This window comes from Corapipo altera, unplaced genomic scaffold (genome assembly GCF_003945725.1).
Source record: "Corapipo altera isolate COAL_440 unplaced genomic scaffold, ASM394572v1 343, whole genome shotgun sequence".
In the NCBI taxonomy this organism is placed as follows: Eukaryota; Metazoa; Chordata; class Aves; order Passeriformes; family Pipridae; genus Corapipo; species Corapipo altera.
The window spans coordinates 3,743,850-3,757,894 of NW_020884913.1; the positions used below are offsets into that span (position 1 = coordinate 3,743,850).

Here is a 14,045-nt window from a genome sequence, read left to right on the forward strand (position 1 = left end):
CCAGCGCACATACCCTGCACGACCTAGTTTTCCTCTTTGATCCCTCAACATTTTTAGCCCACTCTCACTCTCCCCTGTTCCTCACTCCCTCCTAACCTCTCTCCAGCACAGACTCCGGTGGCAGAGTGGAAAGTTTCCCAGGTTTGAGCCAGTGCTGTGTGGGATGAATGGGGAGATGGGCACACAAAGTCACTTGGACACCTGCCCACACGTGATACTACTGGGGAGAAGAGCCCTCAGATCTGAAGTTATCTCACCACAAGGTAGTTTCAAGCAAGGCAGCAGAGCTGGGGCCATTCTGCTGCACAAGAGGAACAGGATATTGCAAGGTCATGGAAAAGTTCAGAAAGTTTTTAGGTAAAACAACTGTGCTCAATTTTGGAGAGGACCAAGCCCCTTCCACTGCTCAGGATCAGAACCTCTGGGATCATGTTTATAAACCTTACAGCTGGTTTTCTAACTTCTCTTTTCAAATAAAACCCCAGAGTCTCATAAAAATCACAAAGCTCAAGAAGCTGAGGATTTCCAAGGAAGAATAATGGTGGGAAAAAGTTTGTGACCCCCCCCCCAGTCCCTCCACCACACACTAAACCAATTAAATTTGGTTTCTTGCAGATTCTTTTCTCAAAGTGAATTGGCATCTCATGGTGTCTAGAAGGGTGTCAGCTTTTCTAGAAACATTTCACACAGATCAGGCATTTTAAAGGTCTTATGTGATTTTTCTGATGTAGAAAATGCATATTCACATTACTCTTCCTGCTCAGCAACATATTCCCACCCTATATCCACTCCTATACCCCCTCCTCTATTTTCAGGAAATTTTAAGCCTGTAATTATTCTTTCAGAATCACAACTTCTGTGCCACATGCGGTTAAAATGAGCCAATATACTCAAAAAAAAAAAAAATCAGCAAGCAGGAACAGGCAAGAGACCACACATACCTAGCATGGCTGGATTTGGTTTGTTTTCATAGAAAACCCCCAGTGCTCTTCTCTCCCAGCAAGCAAGAGCTGCAAGAGTTACATCCCCAGGAGGGGCGATGCCCCCGCGGAGGGGCCGCAGCTGCAGGGCTTACAGACGTCACCAACATCCATATTTCCACTATGCAGCACAAAGAGGGAACAGTGCTGTGGCTGATTGCTGCAGGGTCCTTCAAATTAAGTCAGTTTAACCCTCTCTGTTTTGATGAGGAACAGGATTTGGGCTGGAGTGCTCAGTTCCTACTTACTGAGCATTAAGCCGAGCGCACAGCTGGTTTTTTTAAGCAGACTTCTTGCCGGAGTAAGACTCATTTCCAAATGCTGTAATGGTGAGTTTGTAAAAATGACTGAAGAGTTTTAAGTCATCTGCTCTGCTTCAGTGCAGCCCTCTCGCCTTGAGCCTGTGCTTTATGTTCTGCAGCCTGTGCAGGGCACTCTCCTACAAGAAGGTTTAGTGCTATTATTTCGGTAATCTCGCTGCCCTAAAAATATTGATTGCTCCAATAAACAGTATTCTGTGCTTTCAAGTTTCACATTATTGTTCCTTCGTTTCTTTCAAAATGCAATTTATAGTTTCCTTCCTCTCCACATTTAATTTGTGTTTGAGTGCTTTCAGCTGTACCAGGATTGCTGTTACCAGGTCACCTCAAATACATTGATGTCCAAATACACATTAAGTAAGTGGGGAGGCCTTGCAGGTGTTTTATTTAAAACTTAAAATCTGATCATTGCCACAGAAAATCATGGATCTTGCTATGGAAGAGAACCCTGTTCATTCAATTGTTTATTAAATTCAGGAGAATCAACCAGTTCTGTAATGAATTACTTAATCTTTGACCTATTGTCCACAGCCATGTTCCAGAACAAAGAATTTACAGCAAGCTGAGCTCCCTAAGGCTAATTGGAAAAGAACTCTTTTTTTTTTTTTAAACCATTCTCCATCCTCAACAAATCTTTGCCAAACTCTGTATTTTTGCCTCTCTGCTTATACACCTACATAGCTAAGGATGGCATTTTGTTACAGGTGAGTTACTACCCTAGTTCACTCTGCTTCTGCTTGTAGTAAATGCATGTTAATGAATCCATCTGTGGGTTCCTGTCAAATTTTGTTTCAGTAATAATCTAGATTTGTGTTCCAGTTAAAAAGGAGCCTCAGTTTTCTAGAATCCTAATGAAATTTGGATTTTTTTTTTTATTTCCTCCTACCAGCAGCCACACACCAAAACACAAGCCAAGAGCTTCAAGATGCTCAATGCCTGTTTTCATTAAATGCCAAATAATATGAACAAGAGAATAATACCAGCAAGAGGAAGAGCTAAAGCTGTTTCTCTCAAACTTGAGTAGAGGACCCTGAAGCAAGATCGTGCCACATCAGAGGAGCTAAGCCACAATGCTGGATGGCACACAACCAAAATCTGGGCCAAATTTAACCCTGGCAAAATTTAATTGAGAGAATGGGCAGGGAAGCAGAACTGTGCAACAGCTCCAAGAGTGTCAGAAATGTGAGAGGTTGAACAATAACCAGCATTTGTTTAAAACATGATGGAGAACACCTCAGGCAGAGCTGAAGTGCTGTGAAGAGCCCCAGCAGAAAAGAGAAAAGAAAAAATAAATGTTGCAACACGTGCTGCCTCACCTACCTCTGTGTTAGCTCTCCCCACAGCAGCTCTGAAGCTCTCAGGACCAAATTCAGCTTTTTGATAAACAGAAAGCTTCTTTAACACCATTTGTTCATTAAAAAAAAAAAAAAAAGATACAAGCTACAAAAATCTGTTTGCCATACATTCATTCTGACACAGTTGTGCATTTTAAACTCATTTCCTATATATAACTTAGTCCATTAAATGGAACAGATTTGAGGTTTAAGCAAATGGTTTTTTTCAGAGTTTTCATTACCTACTTAATGTAGAAGAGACCAACCCACGGTTTTTCTTGAATATAACTTAGTTGAAATATTTTTTTCTGATTACCAGTCTTTCATGAAATTCAGACAAAATACTCAAAATTATTTGTCATGAAAGGAAAACTTAAAAAAAAAAAAGGAAACTTATGATCATGTATGTGTGATATAAATACTAAACAGCAGTACTGCCAGGCAACCAAGCTTCTGATTTCATAATGCTCTGAAGTTCTCTTTACTGATGGTGACTATGCCCTTTCATCCTGTGAAAACTCCACTGGTGCACTGAGAGCTGTTACCCTCATTAAAAAAAAAAAAATAATTCCAGAAAGATGAATGACAAGTGAGTGAATGGTGACATTTTGCTGCTCCACCTGGGAGCTGACGGAGAGCAGTCAACAATCTGCCTGCCTGCTGAGCCACACAGAAATCAGTGAGACCACATGAGGAGTAAAGTACTTATTGCTCAGATTAATTGGCAGAATCTGGCCTCTGCAGCTTCCACAATTGCCAATTTGCTGTCATGTAAATATGTAGAGATTGAACAATTTAATGTGTTTCCAAGTAGCTTCATCTAATCAGATAATATCGATGTCTTTGTATACACCTCCTGATGAGGTCTGCCCTCTTCACTATAATGTATTGTTTTATGAAAGACTTCAGGGTGTACTTGCTTCTTAAATAAAATCAAATCACTGCCCAGAGAATCCTGCAATCACTCTCCAAAGTACTCTGAGATGGGAAGCAAAGCTCTGAGAAAGTCACTGTGCTTGTTCTAGGTAATTGCAACAAGTTTGATGCTCAGACACCCTTAAGGGGACAAAAACCCCCCCAACAACCCTAGGTGTTCCCTGGGTGTATCCTCTTCCTAAGTGTGGATAGCCCTTACTTGCCCAAAGAGCTCTACCTGTGTAGAATTCACTATTCCCAGTGAGACCTGGAGAGTCAGGCCAGGGATATTTGAAAGTATAGCAAAACACCCAAGATTATTTCACACTGTTTACTGTTTGAACTCTGAATTAACTTCAAGTCCTTTCACGCAGTCGAGCAATTATTTAACCGATAATCAACATTTAACAGTGAATATTCAAATTAGCTCCCTTGAAGGAGACACAGTGTTCTTGCTTCCAGCACTAACAAGCCTTGTGCGTTCAGCACTTTTTCCCCCCCCCGTTATCATGTGACAGGCTATTTTTAATATTTGCCTGAATATATTTTGCATCTCCCTTTGATCCAGAGAGCTTGGGAGGCTCGTCTGCAGACCGAGGGCAGCGCAGGGCGAAGCTCTCCCATCTGGGCACGGGCTGGTGGGGATGGCAGGAGCAGAGCCGTGCTGAGCCGGCTGCACAGGGCAGGGATCCGTGCCTGGAGCACATGGTCCTGCAGGCACCGGGAGCCTCACGTGAGGCTCAATGTGAAGAGCAGCTGCCGGTCCCAGCCCCACGCTGGTTTAGCCGCTCACTCCCCCAGGCACGTGTGAGACCAGAGGTCAGGAAATTCCCAGCTCCTCCCCGGGCCGCAGGTAGAGCCCTTCGCCTCTCAGAGAGGGGGGCTCCTGCAACACCTTCCTGCTTGTAAACAGTGATTAAGGCTTAGGAGAGGATTCCGCAGGCACGCAAGCTGGGAATGCTGCCCTTAGCTCTGCAAGGCTGTGCTGGAGGAGGAGGTCACGTTAAGAAACACAGGGGAAGGGAGGCTGCAATACAGGGAGTGTTGCACACACACCCTTTTTGGGCTGCCCCTGCACCAAGTCATCCCCAGCATCCAGCCAGGAGGCTGGATGGAGCAAGAACAAACCTCTCCCAGTTGGCTGCTGCGCCTGTCACAAACAAGAGCTCCAAGAAAACGCCAAAAAACCCACCCAGCCCCGCCTGGTGTCAGTCACTGCAGCTCAGCGGCTGCGTTAAGAAGCAATGGAAGGTAATGGATACTTACACTTTACATGGAATATCTCAACTGAATAAATAAACCACGACATTTAATAAAAATCTTTGTGTTCTTAGAGGGGGGTGGGAGGTGTAAGTGCACCTCACATGCAAACAATTCTCAGCTTTTTGATTAACAAGCCCCAAAATCTTTTTTTTTTTTTTCCCCTAACTGAAAGTGAAGCCTCACAGATAATGCACACAGTTATATTTCTGCAGTGGATTACAAAGCTTGTTTTTTCCTTCTTTCTTTCCTTAAATAATCTTTGGCAAGTAGTGGAAGGCACCCAGCCATGCAGGGAACAGAGACTGAAAACCACCATCACAGAACAGAAAGCAGGAGGGAGCTCTCTCAGAACCTCTGACAGCCCCGTCCTCCTCAGGGAGCAGGGCAGAAACAACACCTGGTTATCCCCGAGACACAGCCCCACATCCAAGGCTTTGGTGGCAAACAGAAAACTCAGATCTAAACCACAAAAATCCCAAAAGCCTAATTAGGGTCCTTCACCAGACTTAGCCTGATGCCTCTGAACTCTAATTCACACCGTTCAAACCCCTTACAGTGCCTGCCCCAATCACCCCCACCAGGGAAAAGAGCAAAAAAAAGGCAACAACCACGTAGTTACCTGCAAAATATGTACTTCCTTTTATACACAAACCACTAAAAATTACTCCAAATTTTCTTAAGGATTCTGCAGTTAAACAGAAATTTACATTTCACCAAAAACACGGCAAAAGACAACGCAAGGTGTGCACGAGATGAAGAACCACAAAAATGTGTTTGCAGTAATGGGTTACTTTAAAAGCTTCATAAAATCTGAAAACCAACCTACCAGCATCCAATACCAAGAAAAAAAGAAGTTTTAAATGCATCTACACATGACGACGACTGTTGGTCTGGAATGTTAAAATAAATCAAAATACTATTTTTTATTAACAAAATCAGTGCTGTGAAAAATACATGGTTCCAGCCTTGCAAACAGTCACTGCCCTGCGTTGCTCCTCATCAAAAAAACCCAGCATTTGCTATATGTAAATTCCCTGAACAGAAATGTATGTGAAGTAGGTGCTTCCTTAATTCTTTCCAGATGATAAACTGGTGAGCCTAAACATTTTTTCCAGTGACCAGACAATGTGAGCTGGAAATACAGAATTAAGTTACATTTATACAAAACCATTTCGTTGTTAGTTTTTTTTTTTAGGGGGGGAGGGGGGAAATCAGTGAAGATTTTGGTAATGTCACATCTACAGCCAGGTCAGCACCGCTCTGCTGAGCCTGATGACATTCCTCACTCTAGGCCAGTGCAGATTTCCTGATTTCCAGAGATGGTATAAAACAAGTTTGGGCAATGCCACTCACTTCTACAGACAGATAAGGCTTGTGTTTCAACGCATGCACAAAATCAAATCCCCTCATGCTGCTCTTCCACAGAGCATCCATGTCCCAGACACCCCAGGGAACGTCCCTGAGTCACACTGGGGGTTCCACGTGCAGGTGAACTCCCACCCCCGGACACGGCACAGCCGGGTTGGGAATTCTGCCCACCTGCAACGTGATGCCAAAAACCACAGAGCCATTTAAAGCAGGGACATGAGAACCACAGGGTTTGACCCTTCCTTCAGCTCCACACGCTCTAACAGGCTTCCACTGCCAGGCAAAAGGCAGAAGACACACCAGTGAAAGATTTTTAGGAGAATTACTATCACCTAAAAAAAATCCAGTTTTCCTAAAAGTAGGAAGATCACATGAAATGAATTTTTATTGAAATTGTATATCCTATGCTATTTTTGCCTGGGTTTATTACAACAATACAAATCACAACAGCCATGCATACTGGAATGGTAGCTCACAGCAATTAAAAATCCTTCATGTGGTAGTTTAAAAAAAAAAATATGTTTAAAAGTCTTAAGATCTATTAACCAACAGGCTCCATTGTAATGATTTTAACATTCACCTCCATATTTCAAAACAGCACATTTGCCTTGGCACTTTTATGACAACCCTAAATGCTCACCTTTACTCAATTTTTTTTAAAATATATGTTATATTCTCAGACTTGCTCAGATGCTAAACTGTAAGATCTTCTCTTCAAAGCTGATTGTCAAAGTAATATTTTCACATGACAGCACATAAAAATTTCAACGACCTGATGATAAACCAGACTACTGTTAATTAAGTCACAGTTCCTATCTGTAATGGGGGGGCAAGAAAATATTATCTAAGGAGTGAAATGAGCTCCCTTTTATAAAAACCAGATTCAACAAAACGTTCTATTCTTGTAAAGGAAAAATGGTGTGGGGAAAAATAACTGCAAATTTAGATGTTTTATCCCACCCCAAGAGACATGACGTCCTTTACAACAGTAAAAAAGTGCACAGTGAGATAAGTTCGTAACCCTGAGCTGCAAATGGCTCAGGAAAAAACTCCAAAAAAAAAAAAATCAATGAGTTGAAAAGTCACACAGACAGCTGATTACAAATACATTCTGACAGGTGATCGTTAACAGCCTGGCTCATAACCAGGCTCCTCTGAAAAAAAAGAAGAGAATGAGGACAGATTATCTGCTTTTAATTTTGTGAGTGCATATGCGACAGAGTACGGTGGGGCACATAAGCACTATTTTTAAAGCTGGCTCAGAAAAAGCAAAGGGTTTTATATCCTGCTCTTGCCAACTCCAAATATATTTTAACTTTGGAAACCCTTAGAAGTTATTAGTTAACTATGAAAAGCCTTGAAACTGAAATGCAAAGCAAAGTCAAATCCACAGAAAGTAAAAGTAAATGAAATCCATGACCAAACACACACTTCTGATGGGGGGGGCCAAGGAGTCTGTTGACAGGTTTGAGAGGTTTTGGGGGGTGTTTAATTTCTTTTTAACGGGACAGGAATGTTACAGCCTTGCAAGACTTTTCTATTTCATCCTGCTCCACAACTTTTGTCCTTCTATTTATTTATTTTGCCTCCTTATCAGATGATTCTGACAATGACTTCACACGCTGAGCATGGCAAACGATCAAGCACAAGTAGAGGAGTGGTTTCCTGCTGCCAGGAGCACACTCTGCTCTAGCACACCTCGTGTGAGCAGAAGAGCACAATAAATAAACCACTCTCGGTGGTATTTTTTATTTTTCTTTAAAGAGAAAAGGCAAAGCTTCATGTTTTCCAAACTTCAGTGTTGACACTATTCCACTGGCCATGATCTCAGCCATGCTGGTGTCAAGCCAGAGCAGTTATTCTGGATTCATACTAGTGTCTCTAAAGGGATGATCTCAAGTGCTAATAAACTAATAGAAGACTTCCACTGACATCAAATGGGTTGGAATTGTGCATTACAACCAGACCTTGGAGTCCATGATGTTTTCTTAGGCTTAAGGTGACTACAGATGCAAGTTATGAACTCAGGTCAGAGCTGCACTCAGTTTATGCCAGTTTAAGCAAGATTATTATGTAGTTCCAAAATTCAGTTCCTGTGGCAAATTTTACTTTGCTCAACAGAGAGTAAGATTATGGCTAAAATTTCAAATAGGAAGCATTGAGCTTTAACTCCAAAATAACTGCCCACTCCTGTGTTCTCACATCCAATACTGGCTGAAGGCATGTTCTCTTTCACAGTGATTTGCCTGCTCATTTAACACTATGGCATTTATGCCCTTCTGTGCTCTTTTTACATGCTAACTGCAAGGCTACCAACAAAGGAAAGAAGTTTCCTTGGCATTCCCACAGCTTCCTTAGATAATTTAAACAAAAATCCTGGTGGAGCAATTTAGCGATAACAAGAACTATTACTTTTATTTTCTGGAGTGTGAGTGACTCGAATCTTATGTGCTCTAAGCTGCTGTCAAGTGCACAGGGAGAAGTACTGATTTACACTGGGGAGGAGGGTTCCTGCCAAATTCCACAGGGGAGTTCTTAGGGCTGATTTACCTGGTCTGACCGGGCTCTGCATGCAGTTCTGCGACACCATGCCTGGATGGACTGAAGTAGAAGCCCTGCTGCTGAGGTCCATGACAGAAGGTGATGCTGAGGTAGCTTGCTGGAGACCTGACTGGTGTGGGCTAGGCTCGTGCTGGTTTGGGCTGGGTGGAATGCCATTTTCTGAGAGGAATTCTTCCAGGTCCATGTATTCCAACTGGAAAGTGTCTCCATCGTATGGCAGTGTCTTGTCCCATAATGTTGGCCCCAAGAAAGCTGACTGAGGGACTGTGGTACCGGTGCTGTCATCATCTAACTTCTTCTCTTTGTCTTTTTCTTTACCGAATGCTTCAACAAAAAAAACATAATAAAAACGTAAGAGCTTAGTAATTAAAATATTAGCTACTACATTTCCATCCTTTCTGCTGCACTCACAGGTGGCAAGAAAGGAATACTCCCTTCAGAAAAATTGATTCCCTCTACCTGATACACAGTTGAGCCAACTGAGCACCTTTGCTGGATCTAACCATGTTTTATGAGATCTCCCTCTATTTTTAGTTAACAATTCCACTGCATGCATGGCTTTGAATGTCAGCTTCAATAAGTTCTCAACAGACTTAAAAGTGAGTATAAATACTCCAGCAAACTGAAAGCTGTTGGTGTATTCCGTTGAAAAGGAACAGTCTTAACGTAAAATACCCAGAATTTGTTATCCTGACATGTTTCTAAATTAAGGTCCCAGTCTTGCTGGTCCTTTCACAAGGAAAGCAGCCCTGAAATTCAGCACTTCCTAACGTTACCAACACACGGTGGCAAAGGCTTGACAGAACACGGTTTTGATGTGCACAAGAGACAACGAAAAACTCAAAGGCAGAAGCAAAGAAAAAGTTAAATCGATGCATCCCCATTTTACAACACCCAGTGACTCCTATACGCCTGATTTCTCTACGAGATTTGCAAAAAATCCAAACTCATAAAGCTTCCTGTCAAACCACCGAGCCCTCGCGGCGTTTTATTTTTAACCTCGCGCAACAGCCCCGGTGAAACCCTGGGAATGGGACTCGGGAAGCCGAGGATACAGGAAGAAGCCTTGTGGCTCTGCAAGACCTTCCCCGGGGTTTCTGGTTTTGATCCATCGGAATACGCGGCGCGGTTGTGCCTCCGCTCCCCGCAGAACCCGCAACTTTCTCCCGTTAAGCCCCGGGGGGACGCGGGACCGGCAGGGGTTTGCTGGGGGGGTCCGGGATGGAGCGGGGGGGTCCCAACACCCAAACACCGCCCCAGGAGGCACCGAGTGCCCTCCGCGCTCATCCCGTTAGGTCGGGCCCCGCAGAGCGAACCGTCCCGGGGCTTAATGCCCGGGGGAGGGGAGGGGGAGGGAAAGGGAAAGGAAGGGAAAGCGACGCCGCTGCCCCCGAGGGGTCCCAAGAAGGGGGGAGTCCGAGGGAGCGATCGCTGCCCCCGGGGAGAAGCCTCACCGTCTTCGTGAGCGAGCGGCAGCTTGAGCGGGTTTTCCAGCAGCGACTTCAGCACGCCGTAGGTGGGCGGCAGGAACGGGGGGTTCAGCGGGAGCGGCCGCGACATGGTCGGTGTGAGGCGGGAGGAGGAGGAGGAGGGGTGAGGGGGTGGGGGGGGGCGCAGCTGCGCGACGAGCGGTTCCTTCCCTTCCTTCCCCCCTTCCTGCGCCGCGGAGAGCCGGGCGCGGGGCCGGTGGCGATGGGGGGCGCTGAGGGGGCCGCGGGACAGGGCTGCGGGGACCGGGCTGCGGGTCGGGCCCCTCCGTCGCGCAGCAGCAGCAGCTCCGCCGCCGCCGCTCCCGCCGCCCGCTCTGCGCCGCTCTGCGCCCGCCCGCCCCGCGCGCACGTGCAGCCGCCGCTGCCGCTGACGTCACGCCCGGTAACGGCCCCGCCATTGGCGCGCCGGGATCGCCCCGCCCACCCCGGGGAGGACCACGCCCCCTCCCACCCCGTGAGGCCCCGCCCCGGCACGCGCGGGGCCGGCACCGTGAGGGGCGTTGGGAGGGGGGGGGAAACACACAACCCGCGGGCTGACACCCCCCCCCCTTCCTCAGCGGCTCCCCGGTAACCGGGAGGAATGCGTTAACGATATGTTAATGATGCGCTAATGAGATGTTAATGAGATGTTAACGAGCCCTGAACGTTTGACCCCCGCACGCGGTGCAGCCGAGCGTGAGGGGGAGCGGGACCCCGCTGGGTCAGGGGTGGGCGGCGGGCGCGGGGCTCCCACCGGTGTCGGAGCGAACCGGCCGTCGGGACTGCGGGGGTTGGCTGGAACTGCGCGGAGCTCCCTTAGCTCCCAGTGCTCCCAGTGCCTCCCAGTGCTCCCCTCCCAGGTACCCGGTACCCAGGGTACAGCGCTGTCACCACCGCGAGCAGGGTTGGCTCCCATAATCTCGCAGAACCCTTCGGGTGGGAAGGGACCTCTGGAGATCATCCAGTCCCACCCCCTGCCGGGGCAGGGTCACCTGGAGCGGGTGACATAGGAACGAATCCAGGCAGGTTTGGAATGTTTCCAGAGGAGGAGACTCCACACCCTCCCTGGGCAGCTGTTCCAGGGCTCTGCCACCCTGCATGGAAAGAAGTTTGTCTTCATGCCGAGGTGGAACTTCTTGTATTTTGGTTTATGGCCATTGCTCCTCGTTCTGTTGCTGGGCACCACTGGAAAGAGTCTGGCAGCATCCTCTGACACCCACCTTGGAGATATTTATCTGCATTAATAAGATCTTCTCCAGACTAACCTGGCCCAGCTCCACAGTCCCTCCTCACAAAAGAGATTCTCCAGACCCTTCATCATCTTTGTGGCCTCCACAGGACCCTCTCCAGTAGCTCCTCACCTTTCTTGTACTGAGGAGCCCAGAACTGGACCCAGCACTCCAGATGTGGCCTCATCAGGGCCGAGCAGAGGGGGAGCATCACCTCCCTTGCCTTGCTGGCCACACTCTTCCTGATGCACCCCGATGCTCAACTTGTCACCCACCAAGACTCCCAGGTCCCACTTTGCCTCAGAAGGAACTTTGCTCACTGAGATCCTCGTTGAAAGTACAGTTGACTTTCCATCTGCTCAGGCTTTCAGCCACCTGCCCGTGCAGGCTGCACAAGAACCGTACTCATGCCAGAGTGACATCACCCTTCAGGTGCCTCTGGGCATCTGTATCTCCCTTCTTCTCACCTGTCTTTTTTTGGATGGCATTTTTCAAAGCTTTACCATCTGTATTTAATTGTCACTCTTTCTTCAAAAGACAGTTCTTTTACCACAAACAAATATAAATAATAATAAATATTCACTGTAAGGAAATAAAGGTAAATTATGTGCATTAACTGCCCAGTATTTAGAAATAAAAGCTGCCTGAGGAACATAGAGCTGCCCTGAGTGTGAGTTGTGTTCTCGCCTGTAGCTATTCTGTGTGTGACCAGTGACAGGACCCGAGGGAAACGGCTGGAGCTGTGTCAGGGGAGGTTTGGGTAGGATATTAGGAAAAGGTTCTTCCCCCAAAGGGTGGTTTGGCACTGGAACTGGGCAGTAGTCACAGCCAGAGTTCAAGGAGCATTTGGGCAATGCTCTCAGGCACATGGTGGGATTGTTGAGGTGTCCTGTGCAGGGTCAGGAGTTGGACTCGATGATCCTTGTGGGTCCCTTCCAACTCAGGATATTCCGTGATTCCGTGCACTGACCAGCGTGTCATCAAATGATCTGGCTAAACCAAGTGACTAATCAAAGTCCAAAGTACATTCAAATAGATAAAACTGCACTGACACAACCAAAAGCCTGAAGACTGGGGATTGTGACCGTCAGGCCCTGCAGAACCAGAGACAGAGTGACATGAACAGATTCAGGGCACGGCTGAGCAGGGCTTGTGAAGAACCTTTGGATGCCACAGATGCCACATGGCTCACGACTGGAGCAGGAGTGTGACAGTATCAGCACAGGAGTTTTGAAGGGTCACCTAACCGAGAAAAAAAAGCACTGGATTATTACCAACGTTGCTTCAGAAAGCCAAATTGCTGGTTACTGGAAACCTTTAATTACAGAGGCACAGATGAGTGACATAAAGCTTAGGGCGATTGCCAATCCATATGCAGATGTGGTACAGAATGTTTCTTCTATGCTGTATAAAGAAAAATAGATACATTTAGGAGATATGATAAGCAGGGAAGAGGAGTAAACAGAACAGAAGATGTAAATGTAATGGGGATATTGGGAAACAGCAGTAACAATATTAGTTCAGGGTGCAAAGGAAACTCAACTTGAGGCAGAAAGAAACAACATTTTCAACGCAACAGAATGACGGGAAACCTGCACTGCCTCACTGCTTGACACAAAATGGGGAAAATTACATGTAGATCAGTGCAAGAGTGGAATAAAAGGAAGAACCAGACACTGAGCACCGTGTACAGTTACAGACCCCACATTCCCAACACCCAGGAGCTGGGAATCTCCTGGTGAGAAAGCCAAAAGAACTCTTCCTGATTTATGAACCTACCAGAAAAGCTGAACAGAGTGAGTACCTGAGCAGGGTGCTGGAGCTGTTATTTTCAGTTTCACACTACAACAGGAGCAGTAACTTAACTCCAGCCTTGCCACACAGGCAGGTTTCCTCCCAAGTAGCCTAAATTCCAGACTGTCAGGACACCACTGTCTGTACCTACAGGTTACTGATTTTTACTGGCTACAATTCCTTTGTGCTATTTTGACCACTGGCTGACCCCAAATGCTGCAGTCCAGGTAAGGCCAACCAAGACAAAACACAGCTAATGATACACTACCTGCATTTCTCCATTTTCCAACCAAAATACTCTTTGTTGGCATGTCTTCTTAGCTGAGCATTCACCCATGAAATGTTTATTTTATGATTTATGAAAGACTATGCAGCTGCTTAGTTTTTGTATAGAAATTATCTTGATGGGTGTCATATTAAGAAAAAAAATACAATCTCAGCCCATTTTTGTGTTTCTGCTCCTGGTTGTTTCCATCACAGGAGTGGGATCATTTATATGGCCCAAAGATCCTATTCTTTTCAAACCAATTACCCATCGGTTAATGTACCATTAAGATTTTTTTTTTTAATGTAATTCTTTTCTTTAGCAAAGACAATTCGAGAAGACGATTTTAAACTTGAAATTCCTTTATGCTTTTCAAGGGTCCTTTTACCAAGGTGTGCTCAGGACACCACCATGAGATATCTCTGGTGCCAAGCAGACAGCACGGGCTGGGGACTCCCAGGTGACCACAGCCCTGGGCCATCCCACCTGGACAGGTGTTGGATTGGGAGTCCCTGCCAAAGGTCTGAGCACCCACGGACACCCATC

At 46.2% G+C, this 14,045-nt stretch overlaps 1 protein-coding gene across 3 annotated transcripts in view; it reads right to left on the reverse strand.

Annotated features, from left to right (window-relative positions):
* HLF (HLF, PAR bZIP transcription factor) overlaps positions 1 to 10,461 on the reverse strand; it is a 35,939-nt gene extending 25,478 nt beyond the window's left edge. For 2 of the 3 annotated variants that reach the window (XM_027654503.1, XM_027654501.1), the window contains exons 1-2: positions 10,197 to 10,461; positions 8,731 to 9,066 (exon numbers count right to left, since the gene is read on the reverse strand). In XM_027654503.1, the coding sequence (XP_027510304.1) occupies positions 8,731 to 9,066; positions 10,197 to 10,302 (442 nt within the window). In that variant the 5' untranslated portion in view covers positions 10,303 to 10,461. The remainder of the gene's footprint in view (positions 1 to 8,730; positions 9,067 to 10,196) is intronic. The other variant, XM_027654502.1, reaches the window with a different exon arrangement.
* Positions 10,462 to 14,045: the final 3,584 nt, after the last annotated feature.